This window comes from Bos javanicus, chromosome X (assembly GCF_032452875.1).
Source record: "Bos javanicus breed banteng chromosome X, ARS-OSU_banteng_1.0, whole genome shotgun sequence".
In the NCBI taxonomy this organism is placed as follows: Eukaryota; Metazoa; Chordata; class Mammalia; order Artiodactyla; family Bovidae; genus Bos; species Bos javanicus.
The window spans coordinates 70164844-70189715 of NC_083897.1; the positions used below are offsets into that span (position 1 = coordinate 70164844).

The window sequence follows — 24872 nt, forward strand, 5'->3', positions numbered from 1 at the left end:
GCAAAACCATAGACGGCAGCCCCCCAAGCTCCACCGTCCCTGGGATTCTCCAGGCAAGAACACTGGAGTGGGTAGCTATTTCCTTCTCCAATGCATGAAAGTGAAAAGTGAAAGTGAAGTCGCTCAGTCATATCTAACTGCAAGGAAAACAGCAAATGTAGTTATATTATGGAGATCCATGTGCCCAGCTAAACTTTCTATTATATTGGATGAGGGATAAGTATATTGGAGAACACCTAGCAGTTTCTTCTGTTTATATCACTGCTTCTTGATTTTTTCAGTGTTAGGCATTGCTGATTGATATTTTACTATGAAATGCAAGGTATTCTAACTCTTTCAAGATCTTGTCATTGATCCTTTTCACCTAATCCATATTTCTTCTCTTCTTACTCTCACAGTATAATTATTTCATAATTTTGGTTAGTTTGATATTCAGTGTTAACATTGTTATGACTATGTAAATGCTTTACCATTTATCTTATGTAGTATAATATCTTTTTTGTCCTTTTCTGAATAGTATTATTTTGTTTCTTTGAAATCTAATATTTACTTATTTTTTGGTTTTTGTATATTTGCTTGCTTAATTTTCTAGGTACTGACTACTAATTTATCCTGATACCCTTCCCCACTCGTACATGTCTCCTTTCAGTATATTCATACACATTTGGTAGTGCAACAATTTTATCATCTTAAAGAAAATTTTCCTAGAATCTTCTGATATGCTCCAACTTGAATTGATTACTCTGCACCTGAAAGACAACAGTTACCCTGAGATTTCCATTTTCAATCTGTTCATTCTTTTGTTATACTTTCAATAAGATATCTTCAAATTTATCTTCCAAATTTTCCACTGAGTTTTTTTTTTTATATTTTGTTCTTATTCAATCTGTCACTGATACTAATAAACTCCATAAACCATGACAGCACCTTTCAGACTCCTTGGATTGTCAGACTAGTTCCTTGAGACCCCATACTCCAGGAGAGGAGACACAGAGACAGAATATTACTGAAAACATACTCTCCTGAAATGAAGGATAACCACAGGATTCCTAGCTAGGATTTTATTTGATATAAAATAGTTTTAGGCATAATTGATGTTAAAAATGGCCAAAGCCATTGACTGTGCAGAAAACTTTATCCCTATAGAAAACCCTAACATACAGAAAAAGGAAGAAGTATTACAATTTTCTTCTTGTCTGTGGCTAGTTAAAACTTATATCAAGAGGGAGGGGACATATGTACACCTATGACTGATTCATGTTGATGTTTGACAGAAAATTACAAAGTTCTGTAAAGCAATTATCCTTCAATTAAAAAATAAATTAATTAATAAAAACTTCTATTATAAGAAAGACAGTGAACTGCTTACCATCCTTTTATCTTTAGGGATTTTTAAAAATGCAGCATGCTAATGTAAGAAAAAAAATTTGAAAAGATGATGTGTTTTAAGAGATCTCTTTTTTTATTATTAGGTAGATAAACTGCAGACAAGAATATGTTTGCCAGATAAATATATTCCTGAGATATTGGGAGAAACTATGTAGATGTTTTTAAGTCTAATAGACCTTCTAATTATTTATCAAAAAAATAAACTTTGCCTCAGGATGTCTAGTCAACCATTACTTGTGGAATAATGTGGAAATTTTGGATTCATGTTTTCTTGTAATAGCTTATAATTCTAAAAATTCTTGGAAGCAAACTTGGCGTATTTTCCTTTTAACTTCATTGAATGTTACTATGTGCATATATTTCTTTAATTTGGAATGTTTCCCAAGTTAGTGTCGATTATTTATTGACTTACTCACTCACCAAAGGTAAACCACTTATTATATTCTCAAACTCTTCTAGATGCCATGGGAAAAACACAGCTCCCCTTAGGAATTTGCAAATTAACATGATCAAATTTTTAATGTCTCTGTGCTTCAGTTCACAGTAAATGGACATAATATAATTAAGGGTTGTTTTGAGATAGTAATAATATATGTGGATAATAAGTGTAAAGCACCATATGTCTTTCATAAATTTAGTTCCCTGCCCTATCTCTCTGAAATTTAGTTTAATGCCTTGCCTTTCTGTCTATGTTAGGGTTATATGGACAGATGTCAAAACTAACTCTTGTGTGTCAAATATTTGCATTAACAGTACGTTTCAATGTTTTAAATGCATTTTGAAAGAAGTAAATTTCATGGAAAATAGATGTATGTTTTTAAATTTTTGATTATATTTATTTTCCAAAGACCATGACTAGATTTGACATCTTTAAATAGAAGACTACTTTTCACTTATACTGTTTTTACCTTTTTTTTTTTTCATTAAATATATGACCCTCTGCCACTAATGTATATATAAAACAAATTGCCCATGGTTGATTATATACCATATATAGTATACCACATACCATGGACATTGAATTAAAGCTGGTGGGCATCTTGAGATTCAATTTCATGCTCTTATTTTATATAAGAAAAGTGTGGTTAGATAGGGGTAGTGGCTTGTTGACGGACACACAGCCAATTGGTTTATTAGATGCCAGGTTTCCTTATTACCAATCCAACATTACCATTTCACCAGTGTATGTTTTACCATAAGAATTACTTTGCATACTTGTTAAAAATGCTGATCATCCCATCCCAGATCATGATTGCAGGGAAGGGTCCTAGGATCTGAATGTTTCCTTTCCCCTAATAATTCTTATGACATATGACTTTGGAAAGGATTTCACTTTACTACACTCTGTGGCAAAATATTCTAGTTGATTCTTTCCCTCCATAATACTTGGTCAAATTTTGTGATTTGTATTTTTCTTGTCTATTTATTTATTGTCTATACATCTACCAAATTGTACATCTAAGTCCAACAAAGGGCATACATGAGGCCTACTTGTTTACTACTGTATCTCTAGCTCTAACACAGTGCTTATACATCCCTGATGTTCAATAATATTTGTGGAATGAAAGAATGAATTTTTAATACAATTTTAAGGGTTATACTTCATTGACAGTTATTACAAAACATTGGCTATATTCCCTATGTACAATACATCCATATAGTCTATTTTACACCCAATAATTTGTACTTCCCACTGCCCCATCTCTATATTGCCCTTACCCTCCCCTCCACTGGTACTCACTAGTTTGTTCTTTATATATGTGAGACTGCTTCTTTTATGTTATATTCACTAATTTGTTGTATTCTTCGGTTCCACGTAAGTGATATCATGCATATTTGTCATTCTTGGTCTGACTTACTCCACTTAACATAAAGCCCTACAAATCCATGTTGCTACAAATGGAAAGATCTTTGTTCTTTTTATATGGCTGAGTAGTAGTCTACTGTGTGTGTGTTTGTGTACCCATGACACAACTTTTTTATCCATTCATCTGCTGATGGACACAGGTTGCTTCCATATCTTGGCAATTGTAAATAATGCTGCTATGAACATTGAAGTGCATGTATCTTACTTTTTATTTTATTTTTTAACTTTACAATATTGTATTGGTTTTGCCATATATCAACATGAATCCGCCACAGGTATACACATGTTCCTCATCCTGAACCCTTCTCCCTCCTCCCTCCCTGTACCATCCCTCTGGGTAGTCCCAGTACACCAGCCCCAAGCATCCAGTGTCGTGCATCAAACCTGGAATGGCAACTCGTTTCCTATATGATATTATATATGTTTCAATGCCGTTCTCCCAAATCATCCCACCCTCTCCCTCTCCCACAGAGTCCAAAAGACTGTTCTATACATCAGTGTCTCTTTTGCTGTCTCATATACAGGGTTATCGGAGAAGGCAATGGCACCCCACTCCAGTACTCTTGCCTGGAAAATCCCATGGATGGAGGAGCCTGGTGGGCTACAGTCCATGGGGTCGTGAAGAGTCAGACATGACTGAATGACTTAACTCTCACTTTTCACTTTCATGCATTGGAGAAGGAAATGGCAACCCACTCCAGTGTTCTGGCCTGAAGAGTCTCAGGGACGGTGGAGCCTGGTGGGCTGCTGTCTATGGGGTCGCACAGAGTCAGAGACGACTGAAGCGACTTAGCAGTAGCATACAGGGTTATTGTTACCATCTTTCTAAATTCCATATATATGCTTTAGTATACTGTATTGGTGTTTTTCTTTCTGGCTTACTTCACTCTGTATAATAGGCTTCAGTTTCATCCACCTCATTAGAACTGATTCAAATATATTCTTTTTAATGGCTGAGTAATACTCCATTGTGTATATGTACCATTGCTTTCTTATCCATTCATCTGCTGATGGACATCTAGGTTGCTTCCATGTCCTGGCTATTATAAACAGTGCTGCGATGAACATTGGGGTACACGTGTCTCTTTCAATTCTGGTTTCCTCGGTGTGTATGCCCAGCAGTGGTATTGCTGGGTCATATGGCAGTTCTATTTCCAGTTTTTTAAGGAATCTCCACCCTGTTCTCCATAGTGGCTGTACTAGTTTGCATTCCCAGCAACAGTGTAAGAAGGTTCCCTTTTCTCCACACCCTCTCCAGTGTTTACTACTTGTAGATTCTTGGATCGCAGCCAATCTGACTGGCATGAAATGGTACCTCATAGTGGTTTTGATTTGCATTTCTCTGATAATGAGTGATGTTGAGCATCTTTTCATGTGTTTGTTAGCCATCTGTATGTCTTCTTTGGAGAAATGTCTATTTAGTTCTTTGGCCCATTTTTTGATTGGGTCATTTTTTTTCTGGAATTGAGCTGCAGGAGTTGCTTGTATGTTTTTGAGATTAGTTGTTTATCAGTTGCCTCATTTGCTATTATTTTCTCCCATTCTGAAGGCTGTCTTTTCACCTTGCTTATATTTTCCTTTGTTGTGCAGATGCTTTTAATTTTAATTTGGTCCCATTTGTTTATTTTTGCTTTTATTTCCAATATTCTGGAAGGTGGGTCATAAAGGATCCTGCTGTGATGTATGTCGGAGAGTGTTTTGCCTATGTTCTCCTCTAGGAGTTTTATAGTTTCTGGTCTTACGTTTAGATCTTTAATCCATTTTGAGTTTATTCTTGTGTATGGTGCTAGAAAGTGTTCTAGTTTCATTCTTTTACAAGTGGTTGACCAGTTTTCCCAGAACCACTTGTTAAAGAGATTGTCTTTTCTCTATTGTATATTCTTGCTTCCTCTGTCAAAATTAAGGGGTCCATAGGTGCATGGATTTATCTCTGGGCTTTCTATTTTGTTCCATTGATCTATATTTCTGTCTTTGTGCCAGTACCATACTGTCTTGATGACTGTGGCTTTGTAGTAGAGCCTGAAGTCAGGCAGATTGATTCCTCCAGTTCCATTCTTCTTTCTCAAGATAGCTTTGGCTATTCGAGGTTTTTTGTATAATGTTTTTAATTTAATTTTATTTTTTTGATATGTACCCAGAGATGAATTGTTGGGTCAAATGTAGGGTTTCCTTGGAAAAATGCATATTTAACAGAAAGGTATGCCCTCTTTGCATAGTACACAGAAAACAGGTATATAATGAAATGCATTTAAACTAACAGCAGTTTGGAATATTATTTTTCTATTTTTAATAGAAATGTACTTAGAAGCTTATAGGGCCTGAGAGTTCTCATTTTTAATAGTCATTATATTTGTCCTGTTAATACAGGGGGAGTTCTGATTGAAAAGATATAGTTATTATATAAACTTATGAGCAACTGTGGAGGGGTAAATATTATCCAGGAGACTATAGATTTGGAAACCAGTTACATCAATTTATAGATTCTTCAGATAAGGAAATTGAGGCTTAGAATGATAAAATAACTTAACCTTGAGTCACATAAAATGGTTGAAAAACTCTATATTTCAAAACCCTATGAAACAAAGAAATAAATACTCAAATTCCTCGATGGCCTAGTGGTTAGAATTTGGTGATTTCATTGATATGGCCCAGGTTCAATCTCTGCTTGGGGAACTGAGATCCTGCAAGGCACATAGCATGCCCCTCCCCCCAAAGGAATAAATCTTCTTTACATAATTGATAGTTGAAATGCAGAAAAGACTATTTCAGATAAGGTGGTTCCAGAGTGAAAAAATGGAACCAAGGCTTAGATTAATAAGACAAGAGATACAGTCTAAGGAAGAACATTTTGGAAAAAAAAAAAAATGGACTGGGAAAATCTTGCAAAGTAATATGCTTCATATTCCTGAAATTTTCATGCAAAAACTAACTAGCCATTCACCTACAATGCTAAAGAAGGAACTTTTACATTAAATGGAAAGTTAGACTAGTTGGCTTTTAAGATTACTTCTATCTTCTATGATTCATTGAAAGTGTAATAAAACCATTAACATTATATTTGTACACCAAATTATTTTCTCAGTGCCTTCCAGTTTTAAGAAATATCCAGAGAGGAACTATTTCAGTCCTAGTATGTAATAAATTCTCATATAATCCTGGTGTTCACATGAAATATTATTTTACCTTTATCACTATGCATTCCATAATTACTCATTTCTCCCAAGATGGGTGAAAAAAAAGTTGAAAACAAATCAAAACTGGTTTCTGTTTTCTTTTTCTCTTTTCCCAAATCTTCATGATGTAAAGGAAACAAAAAATATCCTAAGAAAAGTGTATTGGTCTTCTTCTGCCCATATCATCATTTTTCCAAGCATCTATGGCTAAGATTATTGTGAAAAAGAAGCTTCTACATTTAAAATTTGATAAGCATCAGTATTCAAAGATAGAAAATAGAGAAAATACATGACAGTTTAATGGAGCTTTAGTAAGAAGTTGAAATTCTTTACTTTTCCTGAAGTCTAATAGCTTATTCTCATTGAGACCACGTGAAGGAAAATTGAAACAGAACTACTCTCTTTAAACTAGTGCTTTTTCCATGGGAGAAGTTACCAAAGCTAGCAAAATTAATATTCATGATTTTTTTTTCTACCAGGTAGTTTTCATTTGGTAGCCTACAAAGCAATCCATGTGTTTCAGGTTTCACATTTAGCATGGAATGCTAAATACATCAAAGGTACTACAGTCCCTAGAATATGAAGAGAAAATGCACACCCAAATATATAAATAATTAATCTTCTTGGATTGACTGAATAGTTCTGTTTTGCCTTGCATTTTGTTTTACAAAATCTTACCAAGTAAAATTTAACTTTATTCATAATTTTTACTTACTTTTGATAAATAATGTAGAACCTTATATCTAAGGTTATTTTGTATTTATGTGAACCTTGTGATATAGAAGAAATTCTACTTGCTACACAAAGAAAGGGTACTATAATCAAATTTAGACCTGAAATTATGAAATGCTATTGAGTGACTTTCTACACTCAAAGAAAATACACAGGTTTTAAGAATTCTTTTACTTTGTAGATTGGCATGACAATTATTCTTCGTAGGATATCATAACAAAACTGTAAAGGTTATGAGCTTTTTGAAAATTACATGAGAAACTTGAGTATAAAATTGGTTTTAAACTGCTGCTTTCAAAAAATGTTGAGGTAGACATAATTTTCTACATAATTTTCTTAGTTGTTTAGTCACTAAGTCATGTCCGACTCTTTGCAAACACCAGGCTCTTCTTTCCATGGGATTTCTCAGACAAGAATACTGTAGTGGGTTACCATTTCCTTCTCTAGGGGAGCTTCCTGATCCAGGGATCGAACCTGCATCTCCTGCATTGGCAGGCAGGTTCTTTACCACTGAGCCATCATGGAAGCCCTATTCAATTATTGATTGTTAACCATTTTTAATTGAATTATAGTTTATTTACCATGTTGTATTAGTTTCAGATGTACAGAAAACTGATATGGTTTTATATATGTATGTATGTATGTGTTTGTGTGTGTGTGTGTATGTTAGTTGCTCAGTCATGTCCGACTCTTTGCAACCATGGACTGTAGCCCACCAGGCTTCTCTGTCCATGGGATTCACCAGGTAAAAATACTGGATGGATCATCACTCCCTTCTCCAGGGGATCTTCCCAAACCAGGGATCAAGCCTAGGTCTCCCGCATGGCATGAAGCTTCTTTACCATCTGCACCACCAGGGAGGACATATACACAACACACACACCTATATATATACACACACACACATATTTTTTTTCAGATTCTTTTCCATTATACGTTATTGCAAGATACTTACTATAATTCCCTGTGCTATATAGTAGGTCCTTTTTGGTTATTTATTTTATATATAGTAGTGTGTGCATGTTAATCCTAAACTCATAAATTTATCTCTCCCTCCCATCCCACTATTCCCTTTGGTGATAAGTTTGTTTTCTGTGTCCATGAGTCTATTTCTATTTTGTGAATAAGTTAATCTGTGTAATTTTTTTTAGATTCCACATTTAAGTGATATCATATGACATTTGTCTTTGTCTAATTTACTTCACTCAGTATAGTAATCTCCAGATCCAGGCATTATTTCATTCTTTTTTATTGCTAAGTAATATTACATTGTGTGTGTGTGTATATATATATATATATATACCACATTTTTTTATCCATTTATCTATTGATGGACATTTAGGTTGCCCTATTACTATTAAGAAAATTGAATTCATCATTAAAAAATCTCTCCCCAAAATAACTCTACAAACACTCAAAACCTACTGTTAACATCATATTTTAATGGTGAAAAATAGAAGCTTTCCCTTGACACCAGAAACAAGATGTTCACTCTGGCCACCTTTATGATAGTAATGGAAGTTCTAACCAGTACAATAAATCAAGAAAAGTAAATAAAAGATACAAGATTGTCTGTTTAGAAAGTCCTAAAGAAATAAAACACTCCTACAACTAATAACTGAATTCACCAAAGTCTCTGGATTCAAGATCATCATATAAAAATCAATTGCATGCCTGTATAGTTAAAAACAAACACAATCAAACTGAAATTTAAGATGCATTCTTTGCAATCACTCAAAACATCAAATACATGTAACTCCAACAAAACATGTATAAGACTTAAATGCTGAAAACTACAAAACACTGATGAAAAGAATAAAAGTAATTCTAAGTAAATGGAGAGATATTCTGTGTGCACATACTGGAAGACCCAGCATAGTAAAAATGTCAAGTCTTCTCAAATTGTTATTCAGTTCTAACATAATCCCTATAAAATTTCAGCAAGATTTTTTGTTGATGTAGGCAAGATACCTCTAAAATTCATATGGAAAGGAAATATGCTAGTATAGCCAAAACAGTTCTGGAAAAAAATAATAAGTGGAAGAAATTCATTTACCTAATTTCAAGACTTATTATATAAATACACTAATCAAGACTATATTAGCAGGGTGATAGATATATAGATCATTGGAACAGAATAGAGAATCCAGAAGTATTCCTGCACAACCATGGCCAGCTTAGCTAAGTTTGACAAAGATGATGCAAAAGCAGTTCAGTGGAGGAAGTCTTTTCAAGAAATATTCTGGAGCAACTGCATTTCTATTGGAAAATGTAAAGTACCTTAGACTTAGGCCTAACACCTTAAACAAGAATGAATTCATAATGGACCAGGAATTTAAATGTGAAAAATAAAACTATAAAAAAATTAAATATTAATACAGCTTGGTGAAGAATTATTAGGAATGGTACTAAAAGCACAATCCGGAAAAGAATAAAAGCAATAGCTTCAACTTTATCAAAATTAAAAAAAAAAAAAAAAACTTTTGTGCTACAAAAGACCAAGATGATGAAAATACAAGCTACAGACAAGGAGAAAATATTTGCAAGCCCCATATTTGGCAAAGAACTCATATCTGCTACAAAATGGAAGAAAATTTTGCAAAATCACATGTCTGACAAAAAATCATATCTAGAATATATAAAGTACTCTCAAAACTCAGTACTAAAAGACCAACTTTATCACAAAATGGGCAAAAGACATGAAGTTCACTGATAGGTGGATGGCAAAAAGTATGTGAAAACATTATCAATACTACTAGCCATTGGGAAAACCAAATTAAGAATTTGATCATTACTATATGCACAAATGAGAACAGCTAAAAAAAAGAAAAAATACTTATAATGCCAAGTCCTAGCAAGAACACCAAGAAACTGAATCTCTCAATCATTGCTGGTAAGAATGTAAAATGGTACAACTTTTATGGAAACAATTTGGCAGTTCCTTTTAAAAATTAAACATATAATTACCAATTGACCCAGAAATTTCATTATTTGGCATTTATACTAGAGAAATGAAAACTTACATCAGCACAAAAACCTGTACAAAACTGTTCATAGGAGCTTTATGGCTGTATATAATAGCTAAAAAATGGAATCAAGTGTCCTCCAACAAGTGAAGGGTTAAACAAACACTGCAAAGAACAGGAAAGAAGCTGTATCATGGAAGACTTCTTAGCAATAAAAAGGAATGGACTATAATTACATGTAAATTGAATAAATCTCCATGAAATTATGTTGAATGACAAAAACCAATTTTTTGAATTTTTTTGCAGTCACATGCTGTATTACTTTATTTATATAGCATTCTCAAGATGACACAATTATAGATGTGGAAAATACATTGATGGTTGTCAGGAGTTGAAGACAGCAGAAAGGGGGAGAAGAATGGTATGATAAAGGAAAATAAAATTGTCAATACATATTGTACAATATCAATTTCCATTTTCTGTTATGGTATTATAATTATGTAAAATGTAAATTGAAGAAAATTGAATGAAGACCAATTTTTGTAACTTCCTATAACTCCAAACCTATTTTAATATAACAAGTTTTAGAAATTGGTTCTAAATCTAATAAAATGGAAAGTTATAATACTTAAAATACCCAGGTAATCATCGTGGAGCCAAAAAAAGTTACTAGAAAGCACATTTTCACCTAGGAAGATCAAGATTGGAATTAGGATATGAAATATATTTAGAGCTGCATGCCTGGTCACTTTTGGGAAAGAATCAATTCATGTTTATTTTGAAATATTTGGTGGGTTATTTTCTCCAGAAAGAAAACAAAAGCAAAAAAGTATTCTGCAATGGGCTACATGTTGCTTGAAAGTCTGATTATTAAGATAATAAAAAAAAATTAAATAGAAACATTTATATTTCAGTTTATTGAGTAGGAATAAAACTGCATTTTTCTCAGTACCTGTTTATTCTTTACAATCATATTTTATGCAGCATCCATTCATTATTTTAATGGTAAAACTACTAAGGTGTCTATTTTTACAAAACTTCCTCTTGTATTTCTCTTATAAAGACATGGATTGGGAATCGAAGAAGGAAATATCGTTTAATGGGGATTGAAGTTCCACCTCCAAGAGGAGGCCCTGCTGATTTTTCTGAGCAGCCCGAATATGGTTCTTTGTCTGCACTCACACCAGGAGAGGAAGCTGGTCCTGAAGTAGGAGAGGATAATGACAGAAATGATGAAGTATCCATCTGTTTGTCTGAAGGAAGCTCTCAAGGTATTTTATATGCTGCACCTCCTAATGATATCTTTTGTGTATTTGATGCATTTTTACTTGCTTTTCAGTTTATTGTGCTTCAAATCTAAAGTCATCAAAACATTTGGTTAAATAGACATATTTTATTTATTTTCATTATATTTTAAAATAATATTCATATATATTTAAAGTGTACAAGTTTAGATATAAATATACATAATGAAATGATTACTATGCTCAAGCTAATTAACGTATCCATCTCTTCACAATGAGAGCACCTGAAATCTACTCCCAAAGCAAATTTCCAGCATACAATATAGGCCATACAGTTGATGCTTAAACAACATGGGTTTGAACTGCACTGGTTCACTTTCAATAATACTTTGGAAAAAATTTTGGAGATTTGCAACAATTTGGAAAAACCTGCAGCAAAACCATGTGGCCTAGAAATATTAAAAAAGAAAAAGGTATGTCATGAATACATAAAATATATGTAATATATATAAACCATACAAAATATGTGTTAGCCAATTGTTTATGCTATTGGTAAGTCAACAGTAGGCTATTAGTAGCTTAGTTTTGGAAAAGTCAAAAGTTATACTTGGATTTTTAACTGTGATAGGGCTTCCATGACGCTAACCCTCATGTTGTTCAAAGGTCAACTATATTGTTAATTTTTGTCATCATGCTCTATATTAGTTACCTAGACTTATCCTATGTAATTGAAAGTTTCCACCCTTTGACCAAAATTTCCCCATTTTCCCCATGTCCTCACACTGGTACCTACCATTCTACTCTGCTTCTATATATTTGATTTTTTTTTATTCCACATATAAGTGAGATCATGCAGTATTTTTCTTCCTGTATTTGGCTTATTTCAGTTAGTATAATGCCCTTTAGGTTCATCCAAGCACTTGCAAATGGCAGGATTTTTAAAAGACTGGATAATATTCCATTGTATGTATATACCACAGTTTCTTTATCCATTCATCGGTCTATGGACACTTGCTTGCTTCCATACCTTGGCTACCGTGACTAATACTGCAATGAACATGTAAATGCAGATACCTCTTTGAGGTACTAATTTCATTTCTTTTGGATATATACCCAGAAGAGGGATTGTTGGATTTAAATTAAATAAGAAAATCATTATTAATTTTTTTAAGGAACTTTCATACTGTTTTTCATAATGGCTCTAACCCTTTTGTCACCAACATTCATATTTTTGATTTTTAATGCTTCCACCTAAGCAGTCTCCCACATCATCATCACAAAAAGTAAAACTGATCTACCACAATAATGATCTCCCATGCTTAGAAAATATTTGCTATTACAAAAATCCATAGATTATAGTACACGATTATTTTAATTTTTGGAATTTTAGTCAGTTTAAGTTAGAACATTGTAATGAAAAACAGTATGGCATAATGTGATAAACAACAGGCTAGTAGCTGGGCAACCTGGGTGCTAGTCTTAAATCTTCTACTAGCTGATTATGTGACTTCAGGCAAACTATTTAAATCATCAGGCCTTAGTTTTCTTATCCACAAAATAAGGGAGTTAGGTTAGATCATCTTTATAATACTTCTTCAGTTCAGTTCAATTCAGTCACTCAGTCGTGTCTGACTCTTTACAACCCCATGAATCACAGCACGCCAGGCCTCCCTGTCCATCACCAACTCCTGGAGTTTACTCAAACTTATGTCCATCGAGTCGGTGATCCCATCCAGCCATCTCATCCTCTGTCATCCCCTTCTCCTCCTGCCCCCAATCCCTCCCAGCATCAGGGTCTTTTCCAATGAGTCAACTCTTCGCATGAAGTGGCCAAAGTATTTGAGTTTCAGATTTAGTATCAGTCCTTCCAATGAACACCCAGGGCTGATCTCCTTTAGAATGGACTGGTTGGTTAATGCTTCTTAGTGTTTCCCTAAATAAGAATTCAAATAATAATATGTAATTATATCATTTGTCCATAAGAAGAATTGTTCGTTTGATTTCAAATACAGAAACAGTCCTCTTCTGACACCTTTATGAACACTTTTATTAAGGTTTAATTTACATAGAATAAAATTCATCCATTTCTAAAGTAGAATTCAATGGTTTGATTTAGTCTCTCAGTCATGTCCAACTCTTTGTGACCCCATGGACTGTAGCCCACCAGGCTCCTCTCTCCATGGGATTCTCCAGGCAAGAATTCTGGAGTGGGTTGCCATTTCCTTCTCCATGATTTTTAGTAAATTATATGCAGTTGTACAATCATTGCCATTTCTAAAATTGAATTTTAGAATAATCACTAAAATCCAATTGTGGAATATTTTTACCACTTCAAAAAACTAAAATCCAATTATATAATGTTTTCATCAGTTCAAAAAATTCTTGAGACCATTTTCAGTCAATATCCACTCCCACCTCAAAACCTAGGTAAAAACTGATCTGATTTCTGACTATATAAATTTGTCTTTTCTGGGCATATCATATAAGTGGAATTATATAATATATAGTGGGTTTTCTTTTTGCATCTATGATAGAGAGAATTTTGCATTGGATTTTTAAAAACTCTATTGAACAGGATAGTAACACTATATTTTCTAATTTATTTTTACCTTCTAAGTTTGTTTATGGAGTTTCAACAGTCACAACTTTTGCTTGTAATTTTTCTGTTGTCAGATATACCAGCTTTTTTCCTATATGGTTTGTGACTTTGGCGTCATGATTAAAAAAATCCTTCCTGTACTACAATTATGTAAACATACCCCATATATCCTTCTTGTTTCCTTATGGATTTATTTTTACTTGATATTTATCCCACCTAGAAATTGTTTTGCTTTAAGATGTGTGAAGAAAATACCTACTTTTATTTTCCAAATGATTACCCAAATGCCCCTACAATATTTGTTGAGTTGTCCAGCATGTTTCCAGTGAGTCTGTGTAGCTTTGAAAATCAAAGATGATAGATAGGAAAACGGCTCAACAGTCATCTTGTTTAGGCCACCTGCCACTTGGAGGATATAAATGTCAAAAGGAAGCAGATGTTATGTGTGCAGACTGATGCATTTACCTGTGTGCTGGATAGGTGCCCTATCTCTATCCTACCGTTTGAAGGAAATTCCAAAGTTGAATAATCAAGTGACTAGCAAAAGAGTTCCAGAAAAAGAATTTCTCTTCTAGCTAGTACAGTGCTTCTTAAATGGCCATGTCTCCAAGACTCATGTCTCCAAATTGAGCAGGTGTTACACTTCCTCACAGCCTGATGGTCTGACAGCAATCATTGGAGTATTGCAGAGGTGAATTTTAACATACAATTTATACCAAAGAAATATGAAGATTGAAGAAAGGATGAGACTATGAGAACTGAGAAGCAGATATCCTGAGACCCAGCTCAGACACAGATTTTCTAAAGTCTCCTTCTGTCAGCACCCAGTCCTACCTTATTGAAGACAGTGTTTCTGACCATTATTGGATTATATCCTGCTATCTGTTCCCTCAGGAAACAGGATACTGAAGAAAGAGAAATTAACAATGAAGAGTAAGATATAACAGGTGAAAAGAATATCATTTAATAAAGAGATCAAGCCCTGAGCCTTTGGAGTGGAAGCACTGACTCCAAGACCCTAAACTACAAGAGAACTAACCATAGGGAGTATCAAATAGTGAGAATCCACACAAAGGAAACCATTTGAATAAAAGACCAAGCATCATCCAACCACCAGTAGTACTCTGTGCTGGACACCTCATCTAAACAACAAACAAAACAAAAATATAAACCCAATAATCAGCAGACAAAATTACCACCTCACTCGGCCTTGCCCATCAGAGGAAAAACAAACAAACAAACAAAAACTCAGCAAAAATCTTACCCTATAAGAAGCATACACAGACCACTGGGCCAACCTTAGGAGGGCAGAAACCAAAAGGAAGAAAGAATTCAACCTTGCAGCCTGGGAAAAGGAGACCTCAAACACAATAAGTTAAAAAGAAAGAAAGAAAGAAAGAAAATTCAGAGAAATACTACACAAATGAAGAAACAAGCTAGAAACACAGAAGTCCAAATAAATGAAGAAAGAAAGTGAAAGTGAAGTCAATCAGTCGTGTCCAACTCTTTGCAGACCCCATGGACTGTAGCCTACCAGACTCCTCCGTCCCTGGGATTCTCCAGGCAAGAATAGTGGAGTGGGTTGCCACTTCTTTCTCCAGGAGATCTTCCCAACCCAGGGATCTAACATGGATCTCCCACATTGTAGGCAGACACTTTACCATCTGAGCCACCAGGGAAGATCTATTAATAAATGAAGAGGAAATAGGAAAATTACCTGAAAAAGAATTCAGAATAATGATAGTAAAGATGATCAAAAACTTTTAAAACAAAATGAAGAAAATGCAAGAATCAATTCACAAAAACCTAGAAGAATTAAACAATAAGCATGCAGAAACAAACAATACAATTATCAAAACTAAAAATACTCTAAAAGGAATCAATAGCAGAATATCTGAAACAGAAGAACAAATCAGTGAGGTGGAAGATAAAATTGTGGAAATAACTACTGAAGAGCAGAATAAAGTAAAAGAATGAAAAGAACTCAGGATAGTCTCAGAGAACTCTGGGACAATAGCAAACAAACAAACATTTGAATTATAGGGGTCTCAGAAGAAGAAGAAAAAAGAAAGAGTATGAGAAAATTTTTGAAAAGGTTATAGTTGAAAATTTCCCCAACATGGAAAAGGAAATAGCCAATCAAGTCCAAGAGGCACAAAGAGTCCCATACAGGATAAACCCAAGGAGAAACATGCCAAGGCACATATTAATCAAACTAATAAAGACTAAACACAAACAAAGAATATTAAGAGCAGTAAGGGAAAAGCGACAAGTAACATACAAGGGAAATCCCATACATTTAAGAGCTGATCTTTCAACAGAAACTCCACAGGCCAGAAGGGAATGGCAGGATATATTTAAAATACTGAAAAGGGAACATCTCCAACCAAGATTATTGTACCAGCAAGTGTCTAATTCAATACTGATGGAGAAATAAAAAAGCTTTTCTGACAAGAAAAAGTTAGGAGAATTCAGTACCACCAAACCAGCTTTACAACAAATGTTAAAGGGACTTATGTAGTCAAGAAATAGAAGAGAAGAAAAAAGATCTACAAAATCAACCCCAGACAATTAAGAAAATGGCAATAGGAACATATATATCAAGATTTACTTTAAATGTAAATGGTTTAAATGCTCCAGCTGAAAGACACAGACTGGCTAGTATACAAAAACAAGAAACATATATGTGCTGTCTACAAGGAAACCCACTTTAGACCTAAAGACACGTATAGACAGAAAGTGAGAGGATGGAAAAATATATTCTATGCAAATGGGGAGCAAAGAAAGCTCGAGTAGCAATTCTCATATAAGACAAAATAGACCTTATTTTTTTTCTTTTTTTTTTCTTTCTTTTTTTAAATTTCTTTTTACTTTACAATATTGTATTGGTTTTGCCATACATCCACATGAATACACCACGGGTGTGCACATGTTCCCCATCATGAACACCCCTCCCACTTCCTTCCTTATACCATCCCTCTGGGTCATCCCAGTGCACCAGCCCCGAGCATCCTGAATCCTGAATCAAACCTGGACTGGCGATTCGTTTCTTATATGATATTATACATGTTTCAATGCCATTCTCCCAAATCATCCCACCTTCTCCCTGTCCCACAGAGTCCAAAAGTCTGTTCTATACATCTGTGTCTCTTTTGCTGTCTCACATACAGGGTTATCATTACCATCTTTCTAAATTCCATATATATGTGTTAGTATACTGTATTGGTGTTTTTCTTTCTGGCTTACTTCACACTGTATAATAGGCTCCAGTTTCATCCACATCATTAGAACTGATTTCAGTGTATTCTTTTTAATGGCTGAGTAATACTCCATTGTGTATATGTACCATTGCTTTCTTATCCATTCGTCTGCTGATGGACATCTAGGTTGCTTCCATATCCTGGCTATTATAAACAGTGCTGCGATGAACATTGTGGTACACGTGTCTCTTTCAATTCTGGTTTCCTCGGTGTGTATGCCCAACAGTGGGATTGCTGGGTCATAAGGCAGTTCTATTTCCAGTTTTTTAAGGAATATCCACACTGTTCTCCATAGTGGCTGTACTAGTTTGCATTCGCACCAACAGTGTAAGAGGGTTCCCTTTTCTCCACACCCTCTCCAGCATTTATGGCTTGTAGACTTTTGGACTGCAGCCATTCTGACTGGAGTGAAATGGTACCTCATTGTGGTTTTCATTTGCATTTCTCTGATAATGAGTGATGTTGAGCATCTTTTCATGTGTTTGTTAGCCATCTGTATGTCTTCTTTGGAGAAATGTCTGTTTAGCTCTTTAACCCATTTTTTGATTGTGTCGTTTTCTCTGGAATTGAGCTGTAGGAGTTGCTTGTATATTTTTGAGATTAGTTGTTTGTCAGTTGCTTCATTTGCTATTATTTTCTCCCATTCTGAAGGCTGTCTTTTCACCTTGCTTATAGTTTCCTTTGTTGTGCAGAAGCTTTTAATTTTAATTAGGTCCCATTTGTTTATTTTTGTTTTTATTTCCAATATTCTGGGAGGTGGTTCATAGAGGATCCTGCTGTGATGTATGTCTGAGAGTATTTTGCCTATACTCTCCTCTAGGAATTTTATAGTTTCTGGTCTTATGTTTAGATCTTTAATCCATTTTGAGTTTATTTTTGTGTCTGGAGAAGGCAATGGCACCCCACTCCATTACTCTTGCCTGGAAAAACCCATGGATGTAGGAGCCTGGTAGGATGTAGTCCATGGGGTCGCTAAGAGTTGGACACGACTGACCGACTTCCCTTTCACTTTTCACTTTCATGCATTGGAGAAGGAAATGGCAACCCACTCCAGTGTTCTTGCCTGAAGAATCCCAGGGACGGGGAGCCTGGTGGGCTTCCGTCTATGGGGTCTCACAGAGTGGGACACGAGTGAAGCAACTTAGCAGTAGCAGTAGCAGTAGCAGTAGCAGTATAGTGTTAGAAAATGTTCTAGTTTCATTCTTTTACAGGTGGTTGACCAGTTTCCCCATCACCACTTGTTAAAGAGATTGTCTTTTCTCCATTATATATTCTTGCCTCCTTTGTCAAAGATAAGGTGTCCATAGGTGTGTGGATTTATCTCTGGGCTTTCTATTTTTTCCCACTGATCTATACTTCTGTCTTTGTGCCAGTACCATACTATCTTGATGACTGTGGCTTTGTAGTAGAACCTGAAGTCAGGCAGGTTGATTCCTCCAGTTCCATTCTTCTTTCTCAAGATTGCTTTGGCTAGTCGAGGATTTTTGCGTTTCCATACAAATTGTGAAATTTTTGTTCTAGCTCTGTGAAAATACCGTTAGTAGCTTGATAGGAATTGCTTTGAATCTATAGATTGCTTTAGGTAGTATATTCATTTTCACTATACTGATTCTTATGATCCATGAACGAGGTATATTTCTCCGTCTATTAGTGTCCTCTTTGATTCCTTTCACCAGTGTTTTGTAGTTTTCTATGTATAGGTCAAGTGGGCCTTAGAAAGCATCACTTCGAACAAATCCAGTGGAGGTGATGGAATTCCCGTTGAGCTATTCCAAATCCTGAAAGATAATGCTGTGAAAGTGCTGCAATCAATATGCCAGCAAATTTGGAAAACTCAGCAGTGGCCACAGAACTGGAAAAGGTCAGTTTGATTCCAGTCCCAAAGAAAGGCAATGCCAAAGAATGCTCAAACTACCACACAATTGCACTCATCTCACACGCTAGTAAAGTAATGCTCAAAATTCTCCAAGCCAGGCTTCAGCAATATTTGAGCCGTGAACTTCCTGATGTTCAAGTTGGTTTTAGAAAAGGCAGAGGAACCAGAGATCAAATTTCCAACATCCACTGGATCATAGAAAAAGCAACAGAGTTCCAGAAAAGCATCTATTTCTGCTTTATTGACTATGCCAAAGCCTTTGACTGTGTGGATCACAATAAACTGTGGAAAATTCTGAAAGAGCTGGGAACACCAGACCACCTGACCTGCCTCTTGAGAAACCTATATGCATGTCAGGAAGCAACAGTTAGAACTGGACATGGAAAAACAGACTGGTTCCAAATAGGAAAAGGAGTACGTCAAGGCTGTATATTGTCACCCTGCTTATTTAACTTCTATGCAGAGTACATCATTAGAAACGCTGGGCTGGAAGAAGCACAAGCTGGAATCAAGATTGCCGGGAGAAATATCAATAACCTCAGATATGCAGATGACACCACCCTTATGGCAGAAAGTGAAGAAGAACTAAAAAGCCTCTTGATGAAAGTGAAAGTGGAGAGTGAAAAAGTTGGCTTAAAGCTCAACATTCAGAAGATGAAGATCATGGCATTTGGTCACATCACTTTATGGGAAATAGATGGGGAAACAGTGGAAACAGTGTCAGACTTTATTTTCCTGGGCTCCAAAATCACTACAGGTGGTGACTGCAGCCATGAAATTAAAAGACTCTTACACCTCAAAGAAAAGTTATTACCAACCTAGATAGCATATTCATAAGCAGAGACATTACTTTGCCAACAAAATTCCGTCTAGTCAAGGCTATGGTTCTTCCAGTGGTCATGTATGGATGTGAGACTTGGACTGTGAAGAAAGCTGAGCGCTGAAGAGTTGATGCTTTTAAATTGTGGTGTTGGAGAAGACTCTTGAGATCCCTTGGACTGCAAGGAGATCCAACTAGACCATTCTGAAGAAGATCAGCCCTGGAATTTCTTTGGAAGAAATGATACTAAAGTTGAAACTCCAGTACTTTGGCCACCTCATGCGAAGTGTTGACTCATTGGAAGACTCTGATGCTGAGAGGGATTGGGGCCAGGAAGCGAAGGGGACGACAGAGGATGAGATGGCTGGATGACATCACTGACTCGATGGACATGAGTCTGAGTGAACTCCAGGAGTTGGTGATGGACAGGGAGGCTTGGCATGCTGCGATTCATGGGGTCCAAAAGAGAGGGACACGACTGAGCGACTGAACTGCACTGAATGGTGAAAGTGGGCACCCTTGTCTTGTTCCTGACTTTAGGGGAAATGCTTTCAATTTTTCACCATTGAGGATAATGTTTGCTGTGGGTTTGTCATATGTAGCTTTTATTTTGTTGAGGTATGTTCCTTCTATTCCTGCTTTCTGGAGAGTTTTTATCATAAGTGGATGTTGAATTTTGTCAAAGGCTTTATTTGCATCTATTGAGATAATCATATGGCTTTTATTTTTCAATTTGTTAATGTGGTGTATTATATTGATTGATTTGTAGATATTGAAGAATCCTTGTATCCCTGGGATAAAGCCCACTTGGTCGTGGCTGTATGATCATTTTAATGTGTTGTTGGATTCTGATTGGTAGAATTTTGTTAAGGATTTTTTTCATCTATGTTCATCAGTGATATTGGCCTGTAGTTTTCTTTTTTTGTGGCATCTTTGTTAGATTTTGCTATTAGGGTGATGATGGCCTCATAGAATGAGTTTGGAAGTTTACCTTCCTTTGCAATTTTGTGGAAGAGTTTGAGTAGGATAGGTGTTAGCTCTTCTCTAAATTTTTTGGTAGAATTCAGCTGTGAAGCTGTCTGGACCTGGGCTTTTGTTTGCTGGAAGATTTCTGATTACAGTTTCAATTTCCGTGCTTGTGATGGGTCTGTTAAGATTTTCTATTTCTTCCTGGTTCACTTTTGGAAAGTTGCACTTTTGAAAGAATTTGTCCATTTCTTCCAAGTTGTCCATTTTATTGGCATATAGTTGCTGATAGTAGTCTCTTATGATCCTTTGTATTTCTGTGTTGTCTGTTGTGATCTCTCCATTTTCGTTTCTAATTTTATTGATTTGATTTTTCTCCCTTTGTTTCTTGATGAGTCTGGCTAATGGTTTGTCAATTTTATTTATCCTTTCAAGAACCAGCTTTTGGCTTCGTTGATTTTTTCTATGGTCTCTTTTGTTTCTTTTGCATTTATTTCTGCCCTAATTTTTAAGATTTCTTTCCTTCTGCTAACACTGGGGTTCTTAATTTTTTCCTTTTCTAGTTCCTTTAGGTATAGAGTTAGGTTATTTATTTGACTTTTTTCTTGTTTCTTGATGTATGCCTGTATTGATATCAACTTTCCCCTTAGCACTGTTTTTACAGTGTCCCACAGGTTTGATTTTTCTCCCTTTGTTTCTTGATGAGTCTGGCTAATGGTTTGTCAATTTTATTTATCCTTTCAAAGAACCAGCTTTTGGTTTTGTTGATTTTTGCTATGGCCTCTTTTGTTTCTTTTGCATTTATTTCTGCTCTAATTTTTAAGATTTCTTTCCTTATACTAACCCTGGGGTTCTTCATTTCTTCCTTTTCTAGTTGCTTTAGGTGTAGAGTTAGGTTATTTATTTGACTTTTTTCTTGTTTCTTGAGGTGTGCCTGTATTGCTATGAACTTTCCCCTTACGACTGCTTTTACCATGTCCCACAGGTTTTGGGTTGTTGTGTTTTCATTTTCATTAGTTTCTATGCAAATTTTGATTTCTTTTTTGATTTCTTCTGTGATTTGTTGGTTATTCAGCAGCGTGTTGTTCAGTCTGCGTATGTTAGAATTTTTAATAGTTTTTCTCCTGTAATTGAGATCTAATCTTACTGCATTGTCGTCAGAAAAGATGCTTGGAATGATTTCAATTTTTTTTTTTTTTTAATTTACCAAGGCTAGATTTATGGCCCAGGATGTGATCTATCCTGGAGAAGGTTCCGTGTGCACTTGAGAAAAAAGTGAAATTCATTGTTTGGGGGTGAAACGTTCTACAGATATCAATTAGGTCTAACTGGTCTATTGTATCATTTAAAGTTTGTGTTTCCTTGTTAATTTTCTGTTTCATTGATCTATCCATTAGTGTGAGTGGGGTATTAAAGTCTCTCACTAGTATTGTGTTATTCTTAATTTCCCCTTTCATACTTGTTAGCATTTGTCTTACATATTGTGGTGCTCCTATGTTGGGTGCATGTGAAGTTGCTCAGTCATGTCCGACTCTTTGTGATCCCATGGACTACAGCCTACCATGCTCCTCCATCCTTGGGATTTTTCAGGCAAGAGTATTGGAGTGGGTTGCCATTTCCTTCTCCAGGGTATCTTCCAGGCCCAGGGATTGAACCTGGGTCTCCTGCATTGTAAGCAGATACTTTACCATCTCCGCCATCAGTTGGGTGCATATATATTTATAATTGTTATATCTTCTTGGATTGATCCTTTGATCATTATGTAGTGTCCTTCTTTGTCTCTTTTCACAGCCTTTGTTTTAAAGTCTATTTTATCTGATATGAGTATTGCTACTCCTGGTTTCTTTTGGTCTCTATTTGCGTGGAATATCTTTTTCCAGCCCTTCACTTTCAGTCTGTATGTGTCCTCTCTTTTGAGGTGGGTCTCTTGTAGACAACATATATAAGGGTCTTGTTTTTTAATCCATTCAGCCACTCTTTGTCTTTTGGTTGGGGCATTCAACCAATTTACACTTAAGGGTAATTATTGATAAGTATGATCCTGTTGCCATTTACTTTTTTGTTTTGGGTTTGAGTTTATACACTGTTTTTGTGTTTCCTGTCTAGAGAAGATCCTTTAGCATTTGTTTCAGAGCTGGTTTGGGGGTGCTGAATTCTCTCAGCTTTTGTTGTCTGTAAAGCTTTTGCTTTCTCCTTCATATTTGAATGAGATCCCTGCTGGGTACAGTAATATGGGCTGTAGGTTATTTTCTTCATCACTTTAAGTATGTCTTGCCATTCCCTCCTGGCCTGAAAAGTTTCTATTGAAAGATCAGCTGTTATCCTTAATGGGAATCCCCTTGTGTGTTATTTGTTGTTTTTCCCTTGCTGCTTTTAATATTTGTTCTTTGTGTTTGACCTTTGTTAATTTGATTAATATGTGTCTTGGGGTGTTTCGCCTTGGGTTTATCCTGTTTGGGACTCTCTGGGTTTCTTGGACTTGGCTGATTATTTCTTTCCCCTTTTTAGGGAAGTTTTCAATTATTATCTCCTCAAGTATTTTCTCATGGTCTTTCTTTCTGTCTTCTTCTTCTGGGACTCCTATGATTCGAATGTTGGGGCATTTAATATTGTACTGGAGTTCTCTGATATTGTCCTCATTTCTTTTAATTTGTTTTTCTTTTTCCCTCTCTGATTCATTTATTTCTACCATTCTATCTTCTACTTCACTAATCCTATCTTCTGCCTCTGTTATGTTGCCTCCAGAGTGTTTTTGATCTCATTTATTGCATTATTCATTATATACTGACTCTTTTTTATTTCTTCTAGGTCCTTGTTAAACCTTTCTTGCAACTTCTTAATCTTTGTCTCCAGGCTATTTATCTGTGATTCCATTTTGATTTCAAGATTTTGGATCATTTTCACTATCATTATTCAGAATTCTTTATGAGGTAGATTCCCTATCTCTTCCTCTTTTGTTTGGTTTGGTGGGCATTTATCCTGTTCCTTTACCTGCTGGGTATTCCTCTGTCTCTTCATCTTGTGTAAATTGCTGAGTTTGGGGTGTCCTTTCTGTATTCTGGCAGTTTGTGGAGTTCTCCTTATTGTGGAGTTTCCTCACTGTGGGTGGGGTTGTATGGGTGGCTTGTCAAGGTTTCCTGGTTAGGGAAGCTTATGTCGGTGCTCTGGTAGGTGGAGCTGGATTTCCTCTCTGAAGTGCAATGAACTGTCCAGTAATGAGTTATGAGATGCCAATGGCTTTGGAGTAACTTTGGGCAGCATGTATATCGAAGGTCGGGGCTGTGTTCCTGTGTTGCTGAAGAATTTACATGGTATGTCTTGCGCTGGAACTTGTTGGCCCATGGGTTGTGCTTGGTTTCAGTGTAGGTATGAAGGCGTTTTATGAGCCCCTGTTGATTAATGTTCCCTGGAGTCAGGAGTTCTCTGGTGTTCTCAGGATTTGGACTTAAGCCTCCTGCTTTTGGTTTTCAGTCTTATTTTTTCAGTAGTCTCAAGACTTCTCCATCTCCTTTTGAAGACAATGGGCTGCTTTTCTGGGTGCCTGATGTCCTCTGCCCCCATTCAGAAGTTGTTTTGTGGAATTTACTCAGCGTTTAAATGTTCTTTTGATGAATTTGTGGGGAAGAGAGTGATCTCCCCGTCCTACTACTCAGCCATCTTTGCAGGCAGCCAAAATAGACCTTAAAATAAAGAATATTGCAAGAGATGAGGAAGGACACTACGTAATTATCCAGGGATCAATCCAAGAGAAAGACATAACAATTGTAAATATATATGCACCCAACATAGGAGCAATTAAATACATAAGACAAACACTAACAGAAATAAAAGGAAAAATTGACAGTAACAAAATAATATTAGGAGACTTTAACACCCATTCACACCAATGGACAGATCATCAAAACAGAAAATGAATAAGGAAACACAAGTCTTAAATTGTATGTTAGATGAGATGTAGCTCATGGATATCTTCAGGACAT

At 35.6% G+C, this 24872-nt stretch overlaps 1 protein-coding gene across 2 annotated transcripts in view; it reads left to right on the top strand.

Annotated features, from left to right (window-relative positions):
• HDX (highly divergent homeobox) overlaps positions 1 to 24872 on the top strand; it is a 212515-nt gene that overhangs the window by 129748 nt on the left and 57895 nt on the right. For both annotated transcript variants that reach the window (XM_061409577.1, XM_061409578.1), the window contains one exon: positions 11191 to 11398. In XM_061409577.1, coding sequence (XP_061265561.1) covers positions 11191 to 11398 — 208 coding nt within the window. The remainder of the gene's footprint in view (positions 1 to 11190; positions 11399 to 24872) is intronic.